The sequence below is a fragment of the Schistocerca piceifrons genome, chromosome 6, assembly GCF_021461385.2.
Source record: "Schistocerca piceifrons isolate TAMUIC-IGC-003096 chromosome 6, iqSchPice1.1, whole genome shotgun sequence".
Taxonomy (NCBI): Eukaryota; Metazoa; Arthropoda; class Insecta; order Orthoptera; family Acrididae; genus Schistocerca; species Schistocerca piceifrons.
The window spans coordinates 130,129,034-130,152,736 of NC_060143.1; the positions used below are offsets into that span (position 1 = coordinate 130,129,034).

Below are 23,703 nucleotides of genomic sequence, written 5' to 3' on the forward strand. Positions count from 1 at the left end.
TTTATTTTTCGAATGCCTACTGTACAGTAAGATGTGTAACACAGATGGAAAACAGGCAAGAAGGGAGTCAAGAGACTACTATAAAGATTGTGACACAGTACTCTGTGTTGGTGTTTGCTTGTATGCATGTAATTCACCTAAAAGCGTTCTTACATTTTTGGGTCTATGACATCATAACCAACCTATGCAAGAGCTTTAAAAATATGAAATTTTAACACAATTTTCACTTGTTTCTGTGCATGAGTATTTTTAGAATTTTAAATACAATGATATTAAACAATATAGGACTCATTACTTTGAGCTTCATTTGTTAGTGTTTTTTTTTTCATTTCCATATCAAAATCTCACAATAAGGCATGTATTTTTTTATAATAAAAAGTAATAAAATAAGTTATAAAATAATTATAATGTTATCTCACAGCAAACTACACTTCTGCAGATGCCTCATTAGTATCAGTAGATATGGCTTCCCTGTTCTCATATGTCCAGAAATCATTCAAATCTATCAGGATGCTTACTACTGTATCACCTTGACCACTGCAGAAAGGAAGAAGAAAAATATCATTTACTACTTTAGAATATTATCAGCAATAAAAGATTAGCAAAGTTTGTTTATATTTCATGTAGATAATGAGTGGTAAATGAGTGAACTCAATGCAATAAGTATGTGATCAAGAGGGGAAATACAGTAATTTGAGAGCTTCAGTAGTTTGGTCTTTGAAAATAATCAGCACTCTTATGGGGGACTGATGACCTTCGCTGTTTAGTCCCCCTTAAACATCCAACAACCACCATCAGCACTCTTATGATACATGTCATTGCTTTAGAGAGAGAACAAATCAGGCAATCAACTGAATTAAATGGTTTGCAGAAATCATTATTTATAGGATGAGTAACAGAGTTACAAGGTCCATACACTCTATAAAATCTGAATCCTTGTTATAGAAAAGGTGCTTGGTTTACAAAATGAAGTAGTAAACTTAAATTCAAAAGATGCTCTACTACACTACTGGAGGGAAGTAAATGTAATTTTCACAAACAAAACTTGGTAAGTTGACACATTTTATGTTACATTAGTACATTTTGCATTTTTGACTTGAACGTACAAGATAAAAGGCTGCAACAGTTAGGAAGTAATTCATAAGATACAAGGCATTCATTTTTAATGTAATATATAGTCTGTACAATGAGTTTGGTGTTTAAGTAGTTTCACAACTTTTGTAAGTAGAGTGAAACATCTATTTTACATTTTTGTAGGGTCCATACTTAGAAACCGCTATACTGAGGAAAATGCAGAATCGAGAAAAACATTAAACCCGCCAAAAATAAGCAAATACATATGTAGTTGGCATATACGATTAAAAATCATAATCCTCACCAATACAGTGTATAAAATCTGTGTAAGTGAAGGAAATTAAGTGAACACAATGTCTATACAATAATTTGTGGTAATGAATTTCATCAGATCCTAAAAAAAATCACAGACATGTAACAACAAGTAAAAACTTGCCAAAAAATTGAAATTGGTGTCTGGGTACAAGGTAATCGAGGTATTTTCCAACATGCTACAACCACAAATTACACGCCAAAACATGCTGCTTGAGACAAGTTTTCGAAACATGTTTCCGGCTACACGACGTAGATACCATTTGGAAACATCTTTCAAAACACGGAAACGTTCTTAAAATTCTGGAACAGAATCAGCTCTTCAGCTGTTTTGCTGCAGCTATTATTTCTTGGTAAAAGAAAGAAAGGAAGACCAGGATTAAAGTCCCCATTGGCGAAGAAGTTTTTAGAGAGGATATAACTCACAAGGGAACCTCCCCATCGCACCCCCTCAGATTTAGTTATAAGTTGGCACAGTGGATAGACCTTGAAAAATTGAACACAAATCAGTCGAGAAAACAGGAAGAAGTTGTGTGGAACCATTAAAAAATAAGCAAAATATACAAACTGAGTAGTCCATGCACAAGATAGGCAACATCAAGGACCGACTGAACTCAGGAGCGCCGTGGTCCCGTGGTTAGCGTGAGCAGCTGTGGAATTAGAGGTCCATGGTTCAAGTCTTCCTTCCAGCAAAAACTTTAATTTTTTATTTCCAGACAATTATCAAAGTTCAGGCACTCACACATAATCAACTTCGCTCTCCAAAATTCCAGGACATGTTCAGATTTGCTTGAACATATGCAGGATTTGACGGTCTACACACGGAAATATGAAAACGTAAAAAACATAAGTTTTGACAGAGCACAGGGAAAAGAGTGCGAGTGTGAGACTTTTGGATTCATTTGTTGCAGTTTATGTGACAAACTCTGTATGCTTTCATCACTTTTTTGGGAGTAATTACCATATCCACAAGAAAACCTAAATTGGGCAATGTAGAAGAATCTTTTTACCCATTCGCCAAGTGTACAAGTTAGGTGGGTCGACAACATATTCCTGTCATGTGACGCACATGCCGTCACCAGTGTCGTATAGAATATATCAGACGTGTTTTCCTGTGGAGGAATCGGTTGACCTATGACCTTGCAATCAAAAGTTTTCGGTTCCCATTGGAGAGGCACGTCCTTTCGTCTACTAATCGCACGGTTTTGCGGTGCGGCCGCAAAACACAGACACTAAACTTATTACAGTGAACAGAGACGTCAATGAACGAATGGATGGATCATAACTTTGCTAAAATAAAGAAAAAATTTTCGCTTGAGGGGAGACTTGAACCAAGGACCTCTCGTTCCGCAGCTGCTCACGCTAACCACGGGACCACGGCGCTCCTCGTCTCTAAGTCTCCATGATGTTGCCTATCTTCACGTGGACTACTCAGTTTGTATATTTTGCTAATTTTTTTTATAGTTCCAAACAACTTCCTGTTTTCTCGATTGATCTGTGTTCGGTTTTTCAAGGCCTATCCACTGTGCGAACTTATAACTAAATCTGAGGGGGGGTGCGATGGGGAGGTTCCCTTGTCAGACTGCACAAGGATGAGGGGCAATTCCATCCTGTCCTATTCACAGGAACCATATCAGCATTTTCCTTAAGAAATTTAAGGAACGCAAAGAAACCCTAAATACAGACAGTAATATGGGGATTTGCGAACACCACCTTCTGAATATGAGTGCCAATGTTTTAACTATTCCAGATTACCCTGTTCTCTTGTACTCTTCCTCTGTATATTGTTTAACTTTTCTACAATTATTCCTATTCCTGCAAGATACCATTCTACTGCTTATGTGGTTAGCCATTAGAGAAATGGAATACACAATATATTACATGTGTAAAGGAATTGAGGTGCTTCAAAAAGCTCACCTTCACAATGGATGAAGTACTGTGGCTGTAAAAAGATTGAGCCATGACTATGTGAATGTATGTCCTTCGAAGGGGAAATTTAATTCTGGGCATAAATCTGGTTTAAAGTGATTAGAAAGGATGTGACAGAGGTTGACGGAAATGTTCAGCAGTGGACACAACTGTACATGGTGTGGGGAAGGTAGTACAGAAATACCTAACATGAAGTGTGACCAGTAATTTTTGGATACTTGTACTGATATGGCTGATCAAGTGAAGTGTGGGAATTTGGTTTAATGATCATACAGCTGTCTGACTAACATATACTAAAACAAAAAGTGCTACATGCTACTTAAATGTTTTCCCAAACAGCAGTATCATGCCAAGAGACGTATCCAGTTATTTCTGTACGTGTATCTCATTATAATAAGAATGCACAAATACATAAAGCCAGGACATAATTAAAATCAGATCATGTATTCTATGACAGAAGAAATTTAGGCTTTCCTGTACAGAGGAAACTCAGGCACAGCAGAAAACCATGTTGTACGGAAAGTGATCATAGGGCATTTTTGGTTGGGATACCCTATCTGGGGTTGGTCTGTTGCCTACCGCTAAGTCCTTTTATACGATGCCACTTCGGCGACTTGAGCATTGACAATTAAAGGGGTGAGAATGATTTAGTCCAAAGCCAAACTCATCTTAAAATACGTTTCTTGTGTTAGTTGAACTTCTACTCACCAGAGGAAGCTACTGCGAAAATATTTTAACTTTCACTCACTAGATGGCAGAGCAGTTCACACTTGTTGTTCTCATTCAGTGAGGAAGTAGTCTTCTCGAGTGTGTGTGTCACAATTCAAAGCCACAGTAAAATGGCACTTGCAAAGAAGAGGTTATTTCCATGTTGTTGTTGTTGTGGTCTTCAGTCCTGAGACTGGTTTGATGCAGCTCTCCATGCTACTCTATCCTGTGCAAGCTTCTTCATCTCCCAGTACCTACTGCAACCTACATCCTTCTGAGTCTGCTTAGTGTATTCATCTCTTGGTCTCCCTCTACGATTTTTACCCTCCACGCTGCCCTCCAATGCTAAATTTGTGATCCCTTGATGCCTCAAAACATGTCCTACGAACCGATCCCTTCTTCTAGTCAAGTTGTGCCACAAACTTCTCTTCTCCCCAATCCTACTCAATACCTCCTCATTAGTTACGTGATCTACCCACCTTATCTTCAGCATTCTTCTGTAGCACCACATTTCGAAAGCTTCTATTCTCTTCTTGTCCAAACTGGTTATCGTCCATGTTTCACTTCCATACATGGCTACACTCCATACAAATACTTTCAGAAACGACTTCCTGACACTTAAATCTATACTCGATCCTACCAAATTTCCCTTCTTCAGAAACGATTTCCTTGCCATTGCCAGTCTACATTTTATATCCTCTCTACTTCGACCATCATCAGTTATTTTACTTCCTAAATAGCAAAACTCCTTTACTACTTTAAGTGTCTCATTTCCTAATCTAATCTCCTCAGCATCACCCGATTTAATTTGACTACATTCCATTATCCTTGTTTTGCTTTTGTTGATGTTCATCTTATATCCTCCTTTCAAGACACTGTCCATTCTGTTCAACTGCTCTTCCAAGTCCTTTGCTGTCTCTGACAGAATTACAATGTCATCGGCGAACCTCAAAGTTTTTACTTCCTCTCCATGAATTTTAATACCTACTTCGAATTTTTCTTTTGTTTCCTTTACTGCTTGCTCAATATACAGATTGAATAAAATCGGAGAGAGGCTACAACCCTGTCTCACTCCTTTCCCAACCACTGCTTCCCTTTCATACCCCTCGACTCTTCTAACTACCATCTGGTTTCTGTACAAATTGTGAATAGCCTTTCGCTCCCTGTATTTTACCCCTGCCACCTTCAGAATTTGAAAGAGAGTATTCCAGTTAACGTTATCAAAAGCTTTCTCTAAGTCTACAAATGCTAGAAACGTAGGTTTGCCTTTTCTTAATCTTTCTTCTAAGATAAGTCGTAAGGTTAGTATTGCCTCACGTGTTGCAACATTTCTACGGAATCCAAACTGATCTTCCCCGAGGTCCGCTTCTACCAGTTTTTCCATTCGTCTGTAAAGAATTCGCGTTAGTATTTTGCAGCTGTGACTTATTAAACTGATAGTTCGGTAATTTTCACATCTGTCAACACCTGCTTTCTTTGGGATTGGAATTATTATATTCTTCTTGAAGTCTGTGGGTATTTCGCCTGTCTCGTACATCTTGCTCACCAGATGGTAGAGTTTTGTCATGACTGGTTCTCCCAAGGCCATCAGTAGTTCTAATGGAATGTTGTCTACTCCCGGGGCCTGGTTTCGACTCAGATCTTTCAGTGCTCTGTCAAACTCTCCACGGAGTATCATATCTCCCATTTCATCTTCATCTACATCCTCTTCCATTTCCATAATATTGTCCTGAAGAACATCGCCCTTGTATAAACCCTCTATATACTCCTTCCACCTTTCTGCCTTCCCTTCTTTGCTTAGAACTGGGTTGCCATCTGAGCTCTTGATATTCATACAAGTGGTTCTCTTTTCTCCAAAGGTCTCTTTAATTTTCCTGTAGGCAGTATCTATCCTACCCCTAGTGAGACAAGCCTCTACATCCTTACATTTGTCCTCTAGCCTTCCCTGCTTAGCCATTTTGCACTTCCTGTCGATCTCATTTTTGAGACGTTTGTATTCCTTTTTGCCTGCTTCATTTACTGCATTTTTATATTTTCTCCTTTCATCAATTAAATTCAATATTTCTTCTGTTACCCAAGGATTTCTACTAGCCCTCGTCTTTTTACCTACTTGATCCTCTGCTGCCTTCACTACTTCATCCCTCAGAGCAACCCATTCTTCTCCTACTGTATTTCTTTCCCCCATTCCTGTCAATTGTTCCCTTATGCTCTCCCTGAAACTCTCTACAATCTCTGGTTCTTTCAGTTTATCCAGGTCCCATCTCCTTAAATTCCCACATTTTTGCAGTTTCTTCAGTTTCAATCTGCAGTTCATAACCAATAGATTGTGGTCAGAATCCACATCTGCCGCTGGAAATGTCTTACAATTTAAAACCTGGTTCCTAAATCTCTGTCTTACCATTATATAATCTATCTGATACCTTTTAGTATCTCCAGGATTCTTCCAGGTATACAACCTTCTTTTATGATTCTTGAACCAAGTGTTAGCTATGATTAAGTTATGCTCTGCACAAAATTCTACCAGGCGGCTTCCTCTTTCATTTCTACCCCCCAATCCATATTCACCTACTATGTTTCCTTCTCTCCCTTTTCCTACTGACGAATTCCAGTCACCCATGACTATTAAATTTTCGTCTCCCTTCACTACCTGAATAATTTCTTTTATCTTGTCATACATTTCATCAATTTCTTCATTATCTGCAGAGCTAGTTGGCATATAAACTTGTACTACTGTAGTACGCGTGGGCTTCATGTATCTTGGCCACAATAATGCGTTCACTATGCTGTTTGTAGTATCTAACCCGCATTTCTATTTTTTTATTCATTATTAAACCTACTCCTGCATTACCCCTATTTGATTTTGTATTTATAACCCTGTAATCACCTGTCCAAAAGTCTTGTTCCTCCTGCCACCGAACTTCACTAATTCCCACTATATCTAACTTCAACCTATCCATTTCCCTTTTTAAATTTTCTAACCTACCTGCCCGATTAAGGGATCTGACATTCCACGCTCCAATCCGTATAATGCCAGTTTTCTTTCTCCTGATAACGACGTCCTCTTGAGTAGTCCCCGCCAGGAGATCCGAATGGGGGACTATTTTACCTCCGGAATATTTTACCCAAGAGGACGCCATCATCATGTAATCATACAGTAAAGCTGCATGCCCTCGGGAAAAATTACGGCTGTAGTTTCCCCTTGCTTTCAGCCGTTCGCAGTACCAGCACAGCAAGGCCGTTTTGGTTATTGTTACAAGGCCAGATCAGTCAATCATCCAGACTGTTGCCCCTGCAACTACTGAAAAGGCTGCTGCCCCTCTTTAGGAACCACATGTTTGTCTGGCCTCTCAACAGATACCCCTCCGTTGTGTTTGCACCTATGGAACGGCCATCTGTATCGCTGAGGCACGCAAGCCTCCCCACCAACGGCAAGGTCCATGGTTCATTACCGAACTATCAGTTTAATAAGTCACAGCTGCAAAATACTAACGTGAATTCTTTACCTTTTTAGGTACTCAAAAGAAAAGGAATAGCGCAGTTTTGCGGTGAATAGTTACTTTTTTTGTACCAGGTTAAGGTTAATGGCTGTAATATTTTGGTATGCAGAGAAGCATTTTTAAGTGTGCATGGGCTTGAGAACAATCAAGGACGCCTTAAGAACTTACAAAAACAATTGTCTGATGGATATTCTACTTCTCTAAAAGACAGAAGTGGTATTTAAAGATTAAATTAATGTTACTTCCCAGAAAAACCATAATTTTGCTCTATTCTGATTATTTATCCAGCATTTTTCTTTAAGTATCATTTTCAAACATAAATTCACTAAATTTTTCTTATCTGGACATTTCCCTTTAAAATTACTAATATTCATTTTGTTTCCAGGAAAAATAGGGAATCCATCGTGGAAAATTTCACCAGAAGCAGTTCAGACAGCTCAAAAATTCATAAATAATATACCTAAGTAAGCCAGTCATTACAGCCACACACAGAAAACTAATGAAGTGTACTTCGACCATAACATGTTGATTTCCTCATCACCTCAAGAACATTGTTTGAAATATTGTGAAGAAAATAGTGCACCACAAGTAAAAGTTTCGAAATTTTGAGATATTTTTAACTACAAATTTAATACTGGTTTTAAATTGCCACGTTAAGACACGTGTCATGCATGTGATGAATTTCAAATTCAAATAAAAAATGCACAATTGACCAACTATTAAGATATGATTAGAAGATTAAAAATTGAAAGGGAGCTACGTCATGCCAAAGGATGTGCTGGACAAAATATCGTTACACAGTTTTCCAAGTTAGCTAGGGAAAATCCTGAGGAACATCTTGCAATAGCCCTTGATCCACAACAATTTTTTCCAACACCCAGGCTGATGTCTGCACCTGCATTCTATAAGAGGAAGTTGTGGACGTATAATTTTGCTATTCATGATTGTGGATCTGAAAGAGGACATATGTTTGTGTGGAGTGAAGACGAAGCAAAGTGTGGATCTGATGAGATAGGAAGCTGTCCAGTAAAATTCCTAGAAATAAAAAAAGTCTCAAGCAAACATTCTTCACATTATAAGCGATAATTGCAGAGGCCAAGGCAAAAACTGGACAACTGTTGCACTAGACAGATCACTAGTGTGTTCAAGAAAATTTATGCCGTTGAACACTGGTTTCAACAAGTTGGACACACACAATTGCCCTGTGATAGAGATTTCAATTGAATTGAGAAGCACATTAAGAACAGACACTCCACTGTGTACACCCCTGGTGATTGTATTACAGTCATTAGAGAATCGTGCAAGATAAACCATTTTCAGCCGTTAAAATGAAGCAAGCAGACTTTATAGATCTGATATCTTTGCAGATAAATATTGCAAAGAAGGACAAACATGATTATGGATCTCAGTTCTGATTTTCTGAAGTGACAGCTTTTTGTTTTGATGAAGGAATGCCTCACATTTAAAAGTGAAGTATCAGTACACTGATATTGAAGAATTCAGAACTGTAAATATCACTAGAAAAGAATGAGCACAACAGGAGCTTAATCTGTTTGAGCTATCAAGGAAATACTTAAAACCCATTCCAACTTGTGACAAAGAACTCAAAGATGTTGTGTCATTGATGCCATTTACACCAGATGTTTCGAATGGATACTTCAAGAGTCTGAGTGAAACAAAGGAAGAAAATGATGAAAATGACACAGAGGTTGATAGATATTGGCTATATTGTTTGAAATACTGTAGTCACTATCATTATAAGTTCTGTTGTATGCTGACGTTCAAATTTTTGTAAACCTTGTATTCATTTAGTATGAGACAGGCCAAAGCCCAATGTTATTTCACCCAAGGGATAAAATATTTTTTGTTGATAATGTTTAAGTTTGTTCACAATATAATGATGCACACTGTACAAATAACACCATTGGTCAGAATGACATCAAATTACAACGGAATGTTATTGGAGAAGGGAGAAAATGTATGGCACAAGCGGAAAAAAAAGTGTCAAAATTATCAACAGATGGTGCCGTATGTATCAGAATATGTAAATAAAAACACTTGTCATGCTTACAACCCATTGAAGTTGGTATAAACAAGTGGATACACAGCTTTTCCTCTCTGCAATGTTAGCCGTGATTGTCTCAGTGCAGGATCACGCTCTCCTCGTAAAGCTGTATTACAAGAATGATGACTGTGCACACGTCAATCTGCAGAAGTTCCGGACACTGAAGTGTTTGAAAAAAGGCATTTATCTGATGACTGCTGTGGGTCTGGAGAAAATGATTTGGAAATTCGGAAAGACGGATTCTTTTGGTGTGCTACCTAGTAGAGGGAGGAAACTAATTAATTCGATGTCAGTGGAAGCAGTGGCCACAGCAATGCAGTAGGAGATGAGTGGTGGTGTGCAAATGTGTAGTGCACGGAGAATTGCCCGAATATTGGACGTACCTGTCAGCACGGTGCTTAAAATCCTACGAAACATCCTTCTTTGTTATCCATTCAAAATTCCCCATGTGCAAGAGTGGCTTCCTGTTGACCTGCCAGCAAGAGAGACCTTTGCTTTAGAATTTCTTACTCTCAAGGAAGTGGACAATGATTGGCCGTGGAAGATTTTGTGGACAGACGAAGCCCACTTCCATCAGTAAAGATATATCAATGCACAGAATTGTTGAATATGGGCAATGGAAAATCCACATGCAAATCACCCAGCACCACTTCATCCTGAAAAGGTCACTGCGTGGTGCGGGCTTACAGCATCATTTATCATATGCCTGTATTTTTTCGAAGAGACAGGTGCTTCCGGTCCTGTTAACTGAACCGTCATTGGTAAGCACTATGAGTGTCTTTAGCACAACCAAGTCATTCCAGCTCTCCAACAGCATGGATGTAATCATTTTTATGCAAGATGGCACATCTCCACAGATTGCAAATCCAGTTAAGCAGCTGCTGAAGCGCCATTTCGAAAATGCTAGAATTATCAGCTGCAATTCCCCTAGAGCCTGGCTGTCCTTATCACATGATCTTAACCCGTGTGACTTCTGGCTGTGGGGCTATATGAGAGATGATGTGTTCAGTGTTCCAATTGCAAACTTAGCTGTATTGAAGGCACACATTGTGCAACACATTCTGAACATGATCCCGGAAACACTTGTTGCAAACACAATCAGTTGTGGAACGTGCTGTTTCTCAGTTTCAACCCATTGCAAAAAACAGTGGACAGCATATTGAACATGTTTTGCACCAGTCGCACAGAAATTAATAATCTGATTTGATTTTGATTGATGCTTTTTATGCGGTTTTTGCTTCAGGACAATTGAAAACCGATTTTTCCCATCCAATGTGATATGACCTTGCCGTGGTGGATGGGCTTATGATACTAACAGCATCACACCTGTACACCCATGCACACTGAGGAGTACAGTTTGTTTAATGTCAAATGTACACCTTAAGCATTGTTGTACGATTCATTTGTCATTTGTAATTGACTACTATTAAATTATGTTGCTTACAGCGCCATCTATTGTTACATTTTGTGACTATTTATTTTTCTTCCGTCATTCATTTTCCCCCTTCTGTGATAATATTCTGTTGAAATTTGATATCATTCTGACCAGTGGTGTTATTTCTACAGCGGTTTGAAAGTTTAACTTTAATTATAATCACTCTGTATATTAACACATTGGAGAAATAAACTACTTTTGTAGGATACCCAGAAAAGTTGAAATATGATTCATGGATTTAGTTTTAATATGCTCTTCTGAAAAATTTACATTTTGTGGCTTTGGATTATATCTTTCTCACCCCTTCAATTATTACATACTGATAAGAATAACACAACACCCAGCCCTCAAGTGGATAAAATTTCTGACTTGGCTGGGAGTCAAACAGGTCCCCTGCACAGCAGTTAGGCACATTGACCACTTATCTACAGAGGTGGACTATGAAAATCACTTAGTCTATACATGAACATGCTCATGTTCTGATGACGAGGTAGAAGATTTCTGCAAAACAGTTACTCAAGCTAATAAATGACATCAAACATCACTATAAGACATTAGTGAGGAGGTTTAATATATAATACTAAAGTACTACAAAATTAAAGATTGATTTCCCAATGATAAATTTAGCATAAAACAAAAACAATTCAGGTCAAACAGCACTGAAATTTGTCAAAAAGAAAACATGTTCATTCTTAACGCATTATTCAGAAGAAAGCAAATGAAAAATGGACTTTGCAAAAAGCAAATGGAATTAAAAATGAAATTGACTACATTTTATCACACAACAAAGGAAATATATAAGACGTAAACATGCAAAGCTGTTTTATAATTTCATGAAGTCACACAGTCGTAATAAAGATGCAGAGTACAAATTAGCAATGTTATATGGATACAGACAGAAGGAACAATTGTTTAACACAAAAATAAAATCTCAAATAGAATAAGGCAACTATTAATGAGAAGGTGAGAGATTTTAAATTTTATATCTGAGCCTCAGGTTACCGTAACAAACTTATTCAAATCTTCTGATGATGACTTGGTAATAACTCGACAACTGAACAGGCCCGGGGAGGTGCCTCTCCAGGCCTGTTCAACTGACATGTTACTATGCAATCTATTCTAATCATCAGATGATTTGGCAAAAAGTTGAAACCAGTAATGATATCATTTGAGTTACCTGAGGCTGAAATATGTAATTGTTAAAAAGCTTACAAGATCACCACCACATTTCTTTTAAGGCCATGTGCCTAGTCTATGTAAGATTCAAGGAAATTATTGGGAATGCAAAAAAAGTTTTATGCAAGTGACAATAAGAACGTGGTAGTATATACTAAATTAAACAAAAAAATACAAAAGTATCTCTGAAAGGATGAGAAAAAACACAACAAAAATTTGGCGAAATGAACATCTGAAAACAGTGAGAATGAAGAAGAAAACAACAGAGACACTTCTTGTGTATACACTATTATTTTATTGGACAAGTAATTACTAATACACAGATCACTGTATCCAAGTATTTTAAGATTCCTTTAAATGTTCATTTAGTTCACATGATGAATTAAAAACACAGATGGTTAGCAACTAAAATATTGATTTCGGAAGTAGCACAAGAAATCAGTCAAGGGATGAAGGAAAGAAGGGCACCTGAAAGTAATAATGCTTGAATAAAACTGGATTAAGCTGGAGCCAAGTACTACAAAAGCTGTTGAAGAAGACGATTCCTGAATACTGGAACAATGTTGTAACTGATCTAATTCAGAGGAAAACATTTGAAGCAAAACAATGCTACAGCCTTCCTTAGCCTTTATCAGCAAGTTCAAAAATTCAGACTGCAAGAGGAAAAATATGAAGAGATTTTTTAAGGGACAGTCAAATGAAAATGAGACAGATGGAAAAAAAGTAAGTAAACTGTTTGTTATTTCAAAAGTAATCACTCACCCACATGCTGCCAAGGTTGTTTCGAGTATGCTATAGAAGTTTCACTGGGAAGTCCTTACACATCCTCTATAAATTCCTGATCTCTCCCCATGTGTTTCCTATATTTTTGGAGCCCTGAATAAACGCATTTGCGGCTGTCCATTTGCTTTGGAAGAAGAGGAGCATGTCTGGGTACAATCGTGGTTCCATAGGCGACCACAAACATTTTTCCATTAAGGCACTGACCATCTTGTTTCACAGAGGGATAAATGTATTAACAGTTATGGAAATTACTTTTGAAATAATAAACAGTTTACCAGCTTTTTTTCCCTCTGCCTCATTTTCATATGACTGCTCCTTATATATCAGGTTCACAAACTTGGAAAATGAAGAAGTAATGATTGTTGATGGAATCTGCATTTTTCTCATGACATTGTACTTACTGCCTGTATTGCACATAAACTGTAAGAAATTAATACAGCAAGTCTGAAAGTACGCCTAAAAATCAGTTGCAACAAAACTAAAATAATGAATAACCAACACAATGGAAAAAAAGATTGTGAAAACAATGAAGTCATAGAAAAAGTTATGGCAGTCGCAGACAACAACTGGATGGACAAGAACAGAAATAAATAAAAATGTGAAAATGGCTCAGACAGTTTCCATTATTAAATAAAGCCAGTGAGATAAGATATTTTGACATGAAAACCATTAAGAAACTGAGGGTTGGTCACTGAGCACCGTAGCGATGCATGTTGGGAATTTCTACGCGACATAAGGAAAGAAATGGATCAGGGAACAGATAGAAAATTAACAAATAGATCAGGAAAAAGACTAGAGTGGACAATATTCCTATAACTGCAATGTAAGTGATAAAGGAGGTTGGCAGAACATGTATCCACGCAGACGGATGGTAGGTGAGCAATATAATCTTTTTGCTCAATTGAGAGAGATTAGAAACGACCAACCCTACGATCTAACGAAACATGACTAAATAACATTACAAAACATTCAGGAGCAGTATGAATGAAGACTGCAATATACGGGCATGACTAGAGGTGGCCTTTATCAAGCAGTGGATGAGCTATGGAAAAATCTCAAGACATTTTTATGTATGCACCATGAGACATGCCAATGGAAGGAAAAGGGCTTGGAAAAATGCTCATCAAATATAGTGATCATTACTGTGCATATAGGGCAACTGGTACTTTACAGAGTGCTTGCGTTTTTCACTTGGTAGTCTCAGAGGTTTTTTTTGTTTTGTGGACAGAAACACAATTGTGTGTTTAGATCTCACTGAAACAAGATGATGTAAGGATGTTCTTACCCTTGTTGTTTCTTAGCTTTTGAAAGCAGCCTGGCATGAGTGTTACATGAATGATATGACAGTGCAATTGACTATATCCTCAGAGGCTGGACTTCAACTTAGTTGAATAATTGTGGGTTGTCTCAGAACACAGAATTTCTTCTAGAACTAAACAAGCCACACAGATTCATCACTTTGCCTTCACTGTAGATTTCCAGAAAGAAGAGCCGTAATTCCACAAGAGACTTTCTTAGGGCCGATTACAAGAATGTCATTAATTGTTGAGAAGACAGCTGTAAAGACTAATTCAGCATCAACTGTGTAGTAATTGGTACAACGTGAATTGAGTCTATGGAAGACTAGTAACTTCACCTTCTGAGATACATAGTCTACTTTTCATCATTTATGATTTTTGTTAAAGTGTGTGCTGACTTTCTAATTGGTTTTCAATCAACTGTCAAAAGTAAATTTTAATACGTATTTCTGTCAGTCGAAGGGTGGGAGGGATTGTTAAAATTACTTTCCTGAAATTTGAAGGAGCAGGCTTCAAACCTCCATACAGCTTGAGGTTTTCTGTGGTTTTGCTAAATCAATTAAGGAAAATGGCAGGATTGTTCCTTTAAATAAATCATGGACAATTTTCTTCTCCATGCTTAATAAATACCGGGCTTCAACTCCAGCTCTAATAACTCTCACTGACAGAGCATTAACTTACCAGTTTATTAGATCTTGAAGAGTGATTTTAGCTGGATTGGTGGGCTTGACCATGTCAAATATTTCATCACTAACATCTTCAAATGAGACAGGCTCTTGTCCATGTACTACCATCTGTTCTTGTATTGACTGAAAAAAGGTTACTTAGATTCAATATACAAACAAAGCAAGTGTGACAAAACACCAAACATTTAAAGGAATGTTTCGGATTTTATGTGAAATACCACATTCGCCCGACTTCAAGATGAGGTTTTTTTCCCCAAAATACAGGATAATCTTGTATTTACATATTAATCTATTGGTTCTGAGGTCAAAGCTTTTGTGTTGTGTAACACCTTAAATAGAGATCATCTTACATTTACAGATGAAGCTTTGGAAATGGAGGTCACATGCAGATTTAATTTGAAGAGTTCAGAGGATAGGAGGGAGAACAGGGGCATCAGCTTCGCCGAGCACTAGGATGGATGTGTGGAGGAGAGTAGTGAACGAGCAGCAAATTTTGTTGTGCTACCAACCATGGGAATGTGTACTGTGTATCTTGGCTTTTTATGACCATCTACCACACTTAGAACTGTAGTCTGCCTGAACCCGACAATAGCTGGAACTGAAGAGACTTTAAAATTGGACAAATACACAACTATAGTATACGTTTCTATAGGAGACAAATTAATACTAACAAAAATGTTTGCACAGAACACTTGAAATGCGCAATGACAAATGAAACACGATCTTCAAAGATGGAGCTATGGTGGTCACTGCTCTACAGAACTACTGATTTTCAAATTTGGCAAAACAGTTAAGTCCGTTTCCGTAGCTCACTGATCAGTGTGTCCGGTTGCTATGCAGAGGACCCTTGTTTGAATCCCGGTACTGTCAGGGATTTTCCTTGGTGGGAGGCCTGATAAGAGGTGCACCCAGCCTCATGAGGCTAACTGAGGAGCTACTTAAATGAGAAGCAAGGCTCCAAGGGCAATAAAGCTGACAGAGATCTGGAGAGTGGTATGCTGAGCCCACACCTCTTCATACCACATCCAACGATGCCATTGGCAGAGGATGACATGATGGTTGGTGGATCCTGGCTGGCCGATCAGGGCTAGAATGTGGAGCTTCACTTTGCAACACAGTGAACCGGAAGTGGTATGACTTCTGCCAATTCTGCTGCAAAGAGACAGAGAAGACAACATATTGTTGTCGTACAGTTTGCTAATAGTGTCAGCACTGTAAGAATTGTTAATTGTAGCAATCAATAGTGGACGCAAAATACAGCTGTGACTCTTGAGAAATGCGGATCTATGAATTCACAGTGCAAAATTGCTCAACACACGCAATACAATTTTTAGTTCTTGGTGATTCATGAAGCAGAGGTTATGAACATCTGTGCAGCAGGAAGAAAATTAGCTGTCACCGAAGTGAATGCTCATAGGTGGTGTCAGATGAAGAATAAATTGAAGAACATCAGTTGAACACACTAAATTTTCAGGAGAACGAAGCAGGATATTTTTCATGAACTGGGCCAGCAGGTTGGTCAGTATGTGTGAGAGAAATGTAATGGAGGCTCCCTGATTACTCGAGAAATTATCCAAATGCAGATAATAAACAGCGATTTTCCAACTGCATGCACTGTGGAATTCAAAGGAAGTTCTGGCCGGTGTGCGAAGATGATTTGGGGACAAAGCTTATGTTATGATGCAGAACAATGTATCTCAGCAACTGCCCATGATATTTGATGAAAAACTACTTGTGTATCACTGTCATACAATAAATCCAAGAAAACGTCACAATTACATCTTGGCCATACGGGAAATGTTAATCATACACATATTTATTTTGATATTCCAAAACTGTTACTGTTGATGTGAAGGGAGTTAAAAGTGTTCATGTAAGAAGTTCTGTCAATGAAAAGCCCATAATAACAGCAATGCTGGGGGCACTAGCAGATGGAATAAAGCTCCCCTCTCCATATTTACCTTTAAATGCCTAGAAAAGGGACAGATAACAAATGATCCAATGCCAGATTAGTTGAAGGTTGGTTGGAGCAGAGTAATAGGTTCTCTGCTTAAAAGAAGGAAAATGTGGGTGCTGGATTCTTTCAGGATAATCTCACCCACAAAGTCGAGGAGCTGATATTGAAGAACAACACAGACTTGGTAATAATTTCTCACAGAATGACCTTAGTTTCAAGTAACAGATGCTACTGTGAACAGCCCTATCAGGCTCACACATGATAGATTTACAGTGAGTGGTTTATTAAAGGAGGCCCTGCCCTCACTGCAGGTGGGAAGTTAAAGAAACCCTTAATACCTATGCTGTGCCAACAGATTCTTACTGCCTGGGGCAGAATATCAACTGGATCTATTATGAAAGGATTAAAAAGGTGTTGTGTATCTAATACCAAGGATAGTTCAAAAGATTGACAATATGGGAGGAGTGCCAGAAACGAAGAAATGGAAGCAAATTTACAAATGAAGACACTGATTAAAAATAGTATTACCACAGAGTACTTGCTAAGACTGAAAGTAAAGAAGGAAGTGAAGATGAAAATTAACGTAAATCATTTCTTTTTCTTCATTTTGTTTCATGTTGTATTGTTGTTGTTGTCTTCAGTTCAGAGACTGGTTTGATGCAGCTCTCCATGCTATTCTATCCTGTGCAAGCTGCTTCATCTCCTACTGCACACTGCATCCTTCTGAATCTGCTTAGTGTATTCATCTCTTGGTCTCCCTCTGCCATTTTTACCCTCCATGCTGCCCTCCAATACTAAACTGATGATAGCTTGATGCATCCGAACATGTTCTACCAATCAATCCCTTCTTCTGGTCAAGTTGTGCCACAAATTCCTTTTCTCCCCAATTCTATTCAGTACCTCCTCATCCGTTACATGATCTACCCATCTGATCTTCAGCATTCTTCTGTAGCACCACATTTCGAAAGCTTATATTCTCTTCTTGTCTAAACCACTTATCGTCCATGTTTCACATCCATACATAGCTACACTCCATACAAATACTTTTAGAAAAGACTTCCTGACACTAAAATCTATAACAAACAAATTTCTCTTCTTCAGAAATGCTTTCCTTGCCATTGCCAGTCTACATTTTATATCCTCTCTACTTCATCCATCATCAGTTATTTGGCTTCCCAAATAGCAAAACTCATCTACTACTTTAAGTGTCTTATTTTCTAATCTAATTCCCTCAGCATCACCCGATTTAATTTGAGTACATTCCACTATCCTCGTTTTGCTTTTGTTGATGTTCATCTCATGTCCTCCTTTCAAGATACTGTCCATTCCATTCAACTGCTCTTCCAGGTCCTTTGCTGTCTCTGACAGAATTACAATATCATCAGCAAACCACAAAGTTTTTATTTCTTCTCCACGGATTTTAATTCCTACTCCAAATTTTTCTTTTGTTTCCTTTACTGCTTGCTGAATATACAGATTGAATAACACCGGGGATAGGCAACAGCCCTGTCTCACTTCATTCCCAACCACTGCTTCCCTTTCGTGTCCCTTGACTCTTGTAACTGCCATCTGGTTTCTGTACAAATTGTAAGTAGCCTTTCGCTCCCTGTATTTGACCCCTGCCACCTTCAGAATTTGAAAGAGTATTCCAGTCAACAATGTCAAAAGCTCTCTCTAAGTCTACAAATGCTAGAAACGTAGGTTTACCTTTCCTTAATCTACTTTATAAGATAAGTAGTAAGGTCAGTATTGCCTCACGTGTTGCAACATTTCTACGGAATCCAAACTGATCTTCCCCGAGGTCAGCTTCTACCAGTTTTTCCATTCGTCTGTAAAGAATTTGCGTTAGTATTTTGCAGCTGTGACTTATTAAACTGATAGTTCGGTAATTTTCACATCTGTCAACACCTGCTTCCTTGGGATTGGAATTATTATATTCTTCTTGAAGTCTGAGGGTATTTCGCCTGTCTCATACATCTTGCTCACCAGATGGTAGAGTTTTGTCAGCACTGGCTCTCCCAAGGCCGTCAAAAGTTCTAATGGAATGTTGTCTACTTCCGGGGCCTTGTTTTGACTCAGGTCTTTCAGTGCTCTGTCAAACTTTCCACGGAGTATCATCTCTCCCATTTCATCTTCATCTACATCCTCTTGCATTTCCATAATATTGTCCTCAAGTACATCGCCCTTGTATAGACCATCTATATACTCTTTCCACCTTTCTGTTTTCCCTTCTTCGCTTAGAACTGGGTTTCCATCTGAGCTCTTGATATTCATACAAGTGGTTCTCTTTTCTCCAAAGGTATCTTTAATTTTCCTGTAGGCACTATCTATCCTACCCCTAGTGAGATAAGCCTCTACATCCTTACATTTGTCCTCTAGCCATTCCTGATTAGCAGTTTTGCACTTCCTGTCGATCTCATTTTTGAGACGTTTGTATTCCTTTTTGCCTGCTTCATTTACTGCATTTTTATATTTTCTCCTTTCATCAATTAAAGTCAATATTTCTTCTGTTACCCAAGGATTTCTACTAGCCCTCGTCTTTTTACCTACTTGATCGTCTGCTGCCTTCACTACTTCAACCCTCAGAGCTACCCATTCTTCTTCTACTGTAATTCTTTCCCCTGTTCCTGTCAATCATTCCCTGATGTTCTCTCTGAAACTCTCTACAACCTCTCGTTCTTTCAGTTATCCAGGTGCCTTCTCCTTAAATTCCTACCTTTTTGCAGTTTCTTGTTTTAATCTACAGTTCATAACCAATAGATTGCGGTCAGAGCCCACATTTGCCCGTGGAAATGTCTTACAATTTAAAACCTCATTCTTCCAGTGTCTCCAATACCAAAATATAATAAATGACGTAAGTTTAAAATAGATATATGTTAACTTTTTAGGGAGATATTTTATATCAATAACACTGCTTGTAATTTTAATTAGAATATGTCGAGCATAATAATTTCTCAAGGAGCTCTTTGTTTAAGGGGGGAGGTCATCTTATATTCAAGGTAGTCTTATAAATGGGTAAATAGGTACAGCAAATTGAGAGATGATCCTCATATGGAACTTTGTTGATGACACTTAGAAATTTCCTTCAGCAACTTCATTGGAAGTCCATGCCACTTTATAGGCTGTACACTGCAACCACCAGTAAAACGTTAATATATAATGCACACTTAAGAAAAGTGAAACAACAAACATTTATGAAAACAAGGATAAATATAAAAGCATAAAAAATGGAAGAGGCCACAAGTCAGCTGGTCTATTGTTTACAGTAGCTAGACAGCCATTTCAATCTTTAGCCGTTTCACCCAAGGCACAGAACCAGGAAAGAGGCACAGCAAAAGTATAACAGCAGTAGAAAAGTAATGAAATGCAGTGAGGTGGTGTAGGTATGTCAGCCAAAAGCAGGTGGAGGCTCCTGGGGGATAGTCTTGTGGCAGACCCCTGACCGGTGGTCCCCCGTCACTAACAAAGGCAGAATGCTCCCATCACATGGAAGGGGGGGAGGGGGGGGGGGGAGGAGGAGGACTACAAGTAGAAAAGCATGGGGACTTTATGTCATATGTCAGGCCATTGAACTATTTAAAGGCGCGTAGTCAGCGAATTCAATCTTTAGAGATTCCCCCTGAGGTGTGAAACGAGAACGAGAAAGCAAAAAAGCAAAAGTGACATAAAAAATAATAAAATACAGTGAAGTGGTGGAGGTGCACTGTCCAAAAACAGTCCCAAAAGATTTATTTTGCAGTGGGTTGTCAGCTTCCGCTTCTGACCAGCAGCCCACTGTAGAAACCTGGCAAAGTGCTTGTGTCACAGAATGGTAAAGAGAGGTTATGAGGACATGTGACAAACCTCAAGTGAGAGTAAATAAACCACTTTCTGCAGTAAAACGTAGAACCAAATTCACTGCTTGCATTTCATCAGCTAACAGCAGAGGTAATGAGCTCTCAAGTTTTTGCAAAGCAGTAAACCTGGGGCAGCCTGATAAGGATGTAGGCCACTGATGGAGGGGGTGCCACAATGACAATAGGATGGGTCCTATTGCCTGAGGATGTAGCCATAAGTAAGCTGTGTGTGGCCAACACGGAGCCAAGAAAAGATAGTCGATCCTCTTAGGAAATCGTGAAGGAAAGGCCGTGTGCAGTTGATATATCTTATGTTGCTTGACAGCTTGTTCGCAATGGCCATCTATATCTTCATCCACATCTACATACATACGCTGCAAGCCACCGTATGATGCATGATACCCTGTGCCACTACTAGTCATTTCCTTTCCTGTTCCACTTGCAAATAGAGCAAGGGAAAAACAATCATGTATGGTTCAAATCAATCAGTTCCAATGATAGCATTGTTTTAGGGCCTGTAAGACTGTTAAGGGGGCAATGCATATTAGAAAATTCTTACACTTCAGTGCAAGTGTAATGGAGAACTCAGATTGGGTAATTCAGATGAAAAAATTGTGCACCTGTATGGTAGGGAATGTTGCATGTGAGCCCTTGAAAGTGTGAAGTTAGTGCCATCGGATACTCTACTTTTGTCAATAGAGATCACTTCTTAAGCAGAAGACACACTAACTAGCAGAGGGGTTTACTATTTATATCTATCAGAAGAAAATGTCCAGGCTGAACTTAGGGTGAGGTACACACCTTGGGGAAAAGTAAGGAAAGGGGGGGGGGGGGGGTCACCAGTCGCATACTGAACATAAGCCAGACACCCATACTCCAGTTGAGATAGAATGAGGGCTTTGTAAAAAAAAAAAAAAAAAAAAAAAAAAAAAAAAAAAAAAAAAAAAAAAAAAAAAAAAAAAGAGGTGGAGGTATTCCACACTACAGGTGGTGTTACAGGGGAAGAAGACAATGTGCAGTTTCAACTCACTACTTTATATAAGTTGGTGAGTACGTAGTGGTCACATCAACCGAACATCAAACAGAAACTTCTAAAAGTGAGATGAGCCTATCACATTGAGCATTTCATTATGAAAGTGAAGTATAGATGTTGAAAAACTTCCAAGATGGCAAAAGAGCGTAACATGTTTTAAAAGAAGAAAATTTTAAGCCATGATGAAGCCCCAGGGCTGAACTTTCTTCATGGTGACTTGCAGCTGGTCTTAATCAACATTCACAGTTGAACTGCAGTAAATGAAAATGTTGGCAGCACATAGGGATGGTGAAACCATATCTTCTGTGAGCCCACTGACTGTCATAAGAAAAAAGCCCATAGATCAGATGTACTTTTTGTTCCAACTGATTCATAATGAGAAGATCCTCCAGGATGTCTAACATGTTAGAAAAACAAGAATACACAATAAATATTAACAATGAAAAACAAATATGCTAATGTACCTTCCACAGACCCTAAGTGAAATAATTGTCACTGATCTGGAATGAGTCACAAAAATTTTAAACATATTTTCATTTAAAAGGTAGTAATTACCAAATAGAAAAATCATTTTGCAACTCTTATTTACAATGACCATGTTGCTGCTCCAAACTTTTTTCTGAGTTATCAGTCTTCAGACTGGTTTGATGCACCCCACCACAAAGTCCTCTCCTGTGCCCTCCCTTTTATCTTCGAGTAATATTTGCAACCAACATACTCAATTATTTGCTGGATTTACCCCAATCACTGTCTTCCTCTACAGTTTTTACCCTGCTCAGATCCCTCTAGTACCATGGAAGTTATTCTGTGATGTCTTAACAGATGACCCGTCATCCTGTTACTTCTTCACGTTAGTGTTTTCCAGATATTCCTCTCCTTGCTCATTCTGTGGAGAATCTCCTCATTCCTTACCTTCTCTGTCCATCTTATTTTCAACATTCTTTTCAAATGCTTCGATTCTCTTCTGTTCTGGCTTTCCCACTATCCATGATTCACTACCAAACATATGTTCTCAGAAATTTCTTCCTCACATTAAGGTATATGTTTAAGACAAGTAGACTTCTCTTTGCCAGGAACACCCTTTTTGCCAATGCTACTCTGCTTTTTATGTCCTCCTTGCTATTTCCATTAAAGGTTATTTTGCTGGCTAGGTAGCAGAACCCCAAACTTCATATGCTTCATGCTCACCCATTATGATGTTAGATTTCTCACTGTACTCATTACTGCTACTTCTCATTGCTTTTGTCTTTCTTTGATACTCTCAATCCATATTGTGTACTCATTAGACCATTCATTCCATTCAACAGATCCAGTAGCTCACTGTCACTGAGGATTGCAAAGTCATCAGTGAATCTTATCACTGATATCCTTTCACATTGAATTTTAATCCCACTCTTTTACTTCCAACATTGCTTCTTCAATGCATGGATTGAACAGCACAGGTAAAAGATTACATCCCTGCCTTACACCCTTTTTAACCTAAAAACTTCGTTCTTTGTCTTCCGCTGTTATTGTTTCCTCTGCTTCTTGTACAGATTGTGTTTCACCTGTCTTTCCCTATACCTTACTCCTAGTTTTTTCAGAATTTTGAACATCTTGCACCATTTGACATTGTCGATTGCTTTTTCCAGGTTGACAAACCCAATCCAAGTGTCTTGATTTTTCTTCAGTCTTGCTTCCCTTATCAACCAGTGTTGGAACACTCCCAGGTGCCTTTACATTTTCTAAAGCCAAACAAATCCTCAATTTTCTTTCCATTCTTATGTATATTTTTCTTGTCAACAACTTGGATTCATGAGCAAATAAGCTTATTGTGCAATAATTCTTGCACTTGTAAGCTCTTGCAGTTTTCAATATGTTATGATGTTTTTCCAATTGACTGGTAGTACATTGAGATTGAAAAGTCATTTTGTT

General features: G+C 38.3%; 1 protein-coding gene across 3 annotated transcripts in view; it reads right to left on the reverse strand.

The window, feature by feature from the left end:
* The window catches only part of LOC124802717 (serine/threonine-protein phosphatase 2A regulatory subunit B'' subunit gamma-like), a 60,363-nt gene continuing 36,660 nt past the window's right edge, over positions 1 to 23,703 (reverse strand). For 2 of the 3 annotated variants that reach the window (XM_047263683.1, XM_047263684.1), the window contains exons 9-10: positions 14,959 to 15,086; positions 1 to 537 (exon numbers count right to left, since the gene is read on the reverse strand). In XM_047263683.1, coding sequence (XP_047119639.1) covers positions 426 to 537; positions 14,959 to 15,086 — 240 coding nt within the window. In that variant the 3' untranslated portion in view covers positions 1 to 425. The remainder of the gene's footprint in view (positions 538 to 14,958; positions 15,087 to 23,703) is intronic. The other variant, XM_047263685.1, reaches the window with a different exon arrangement.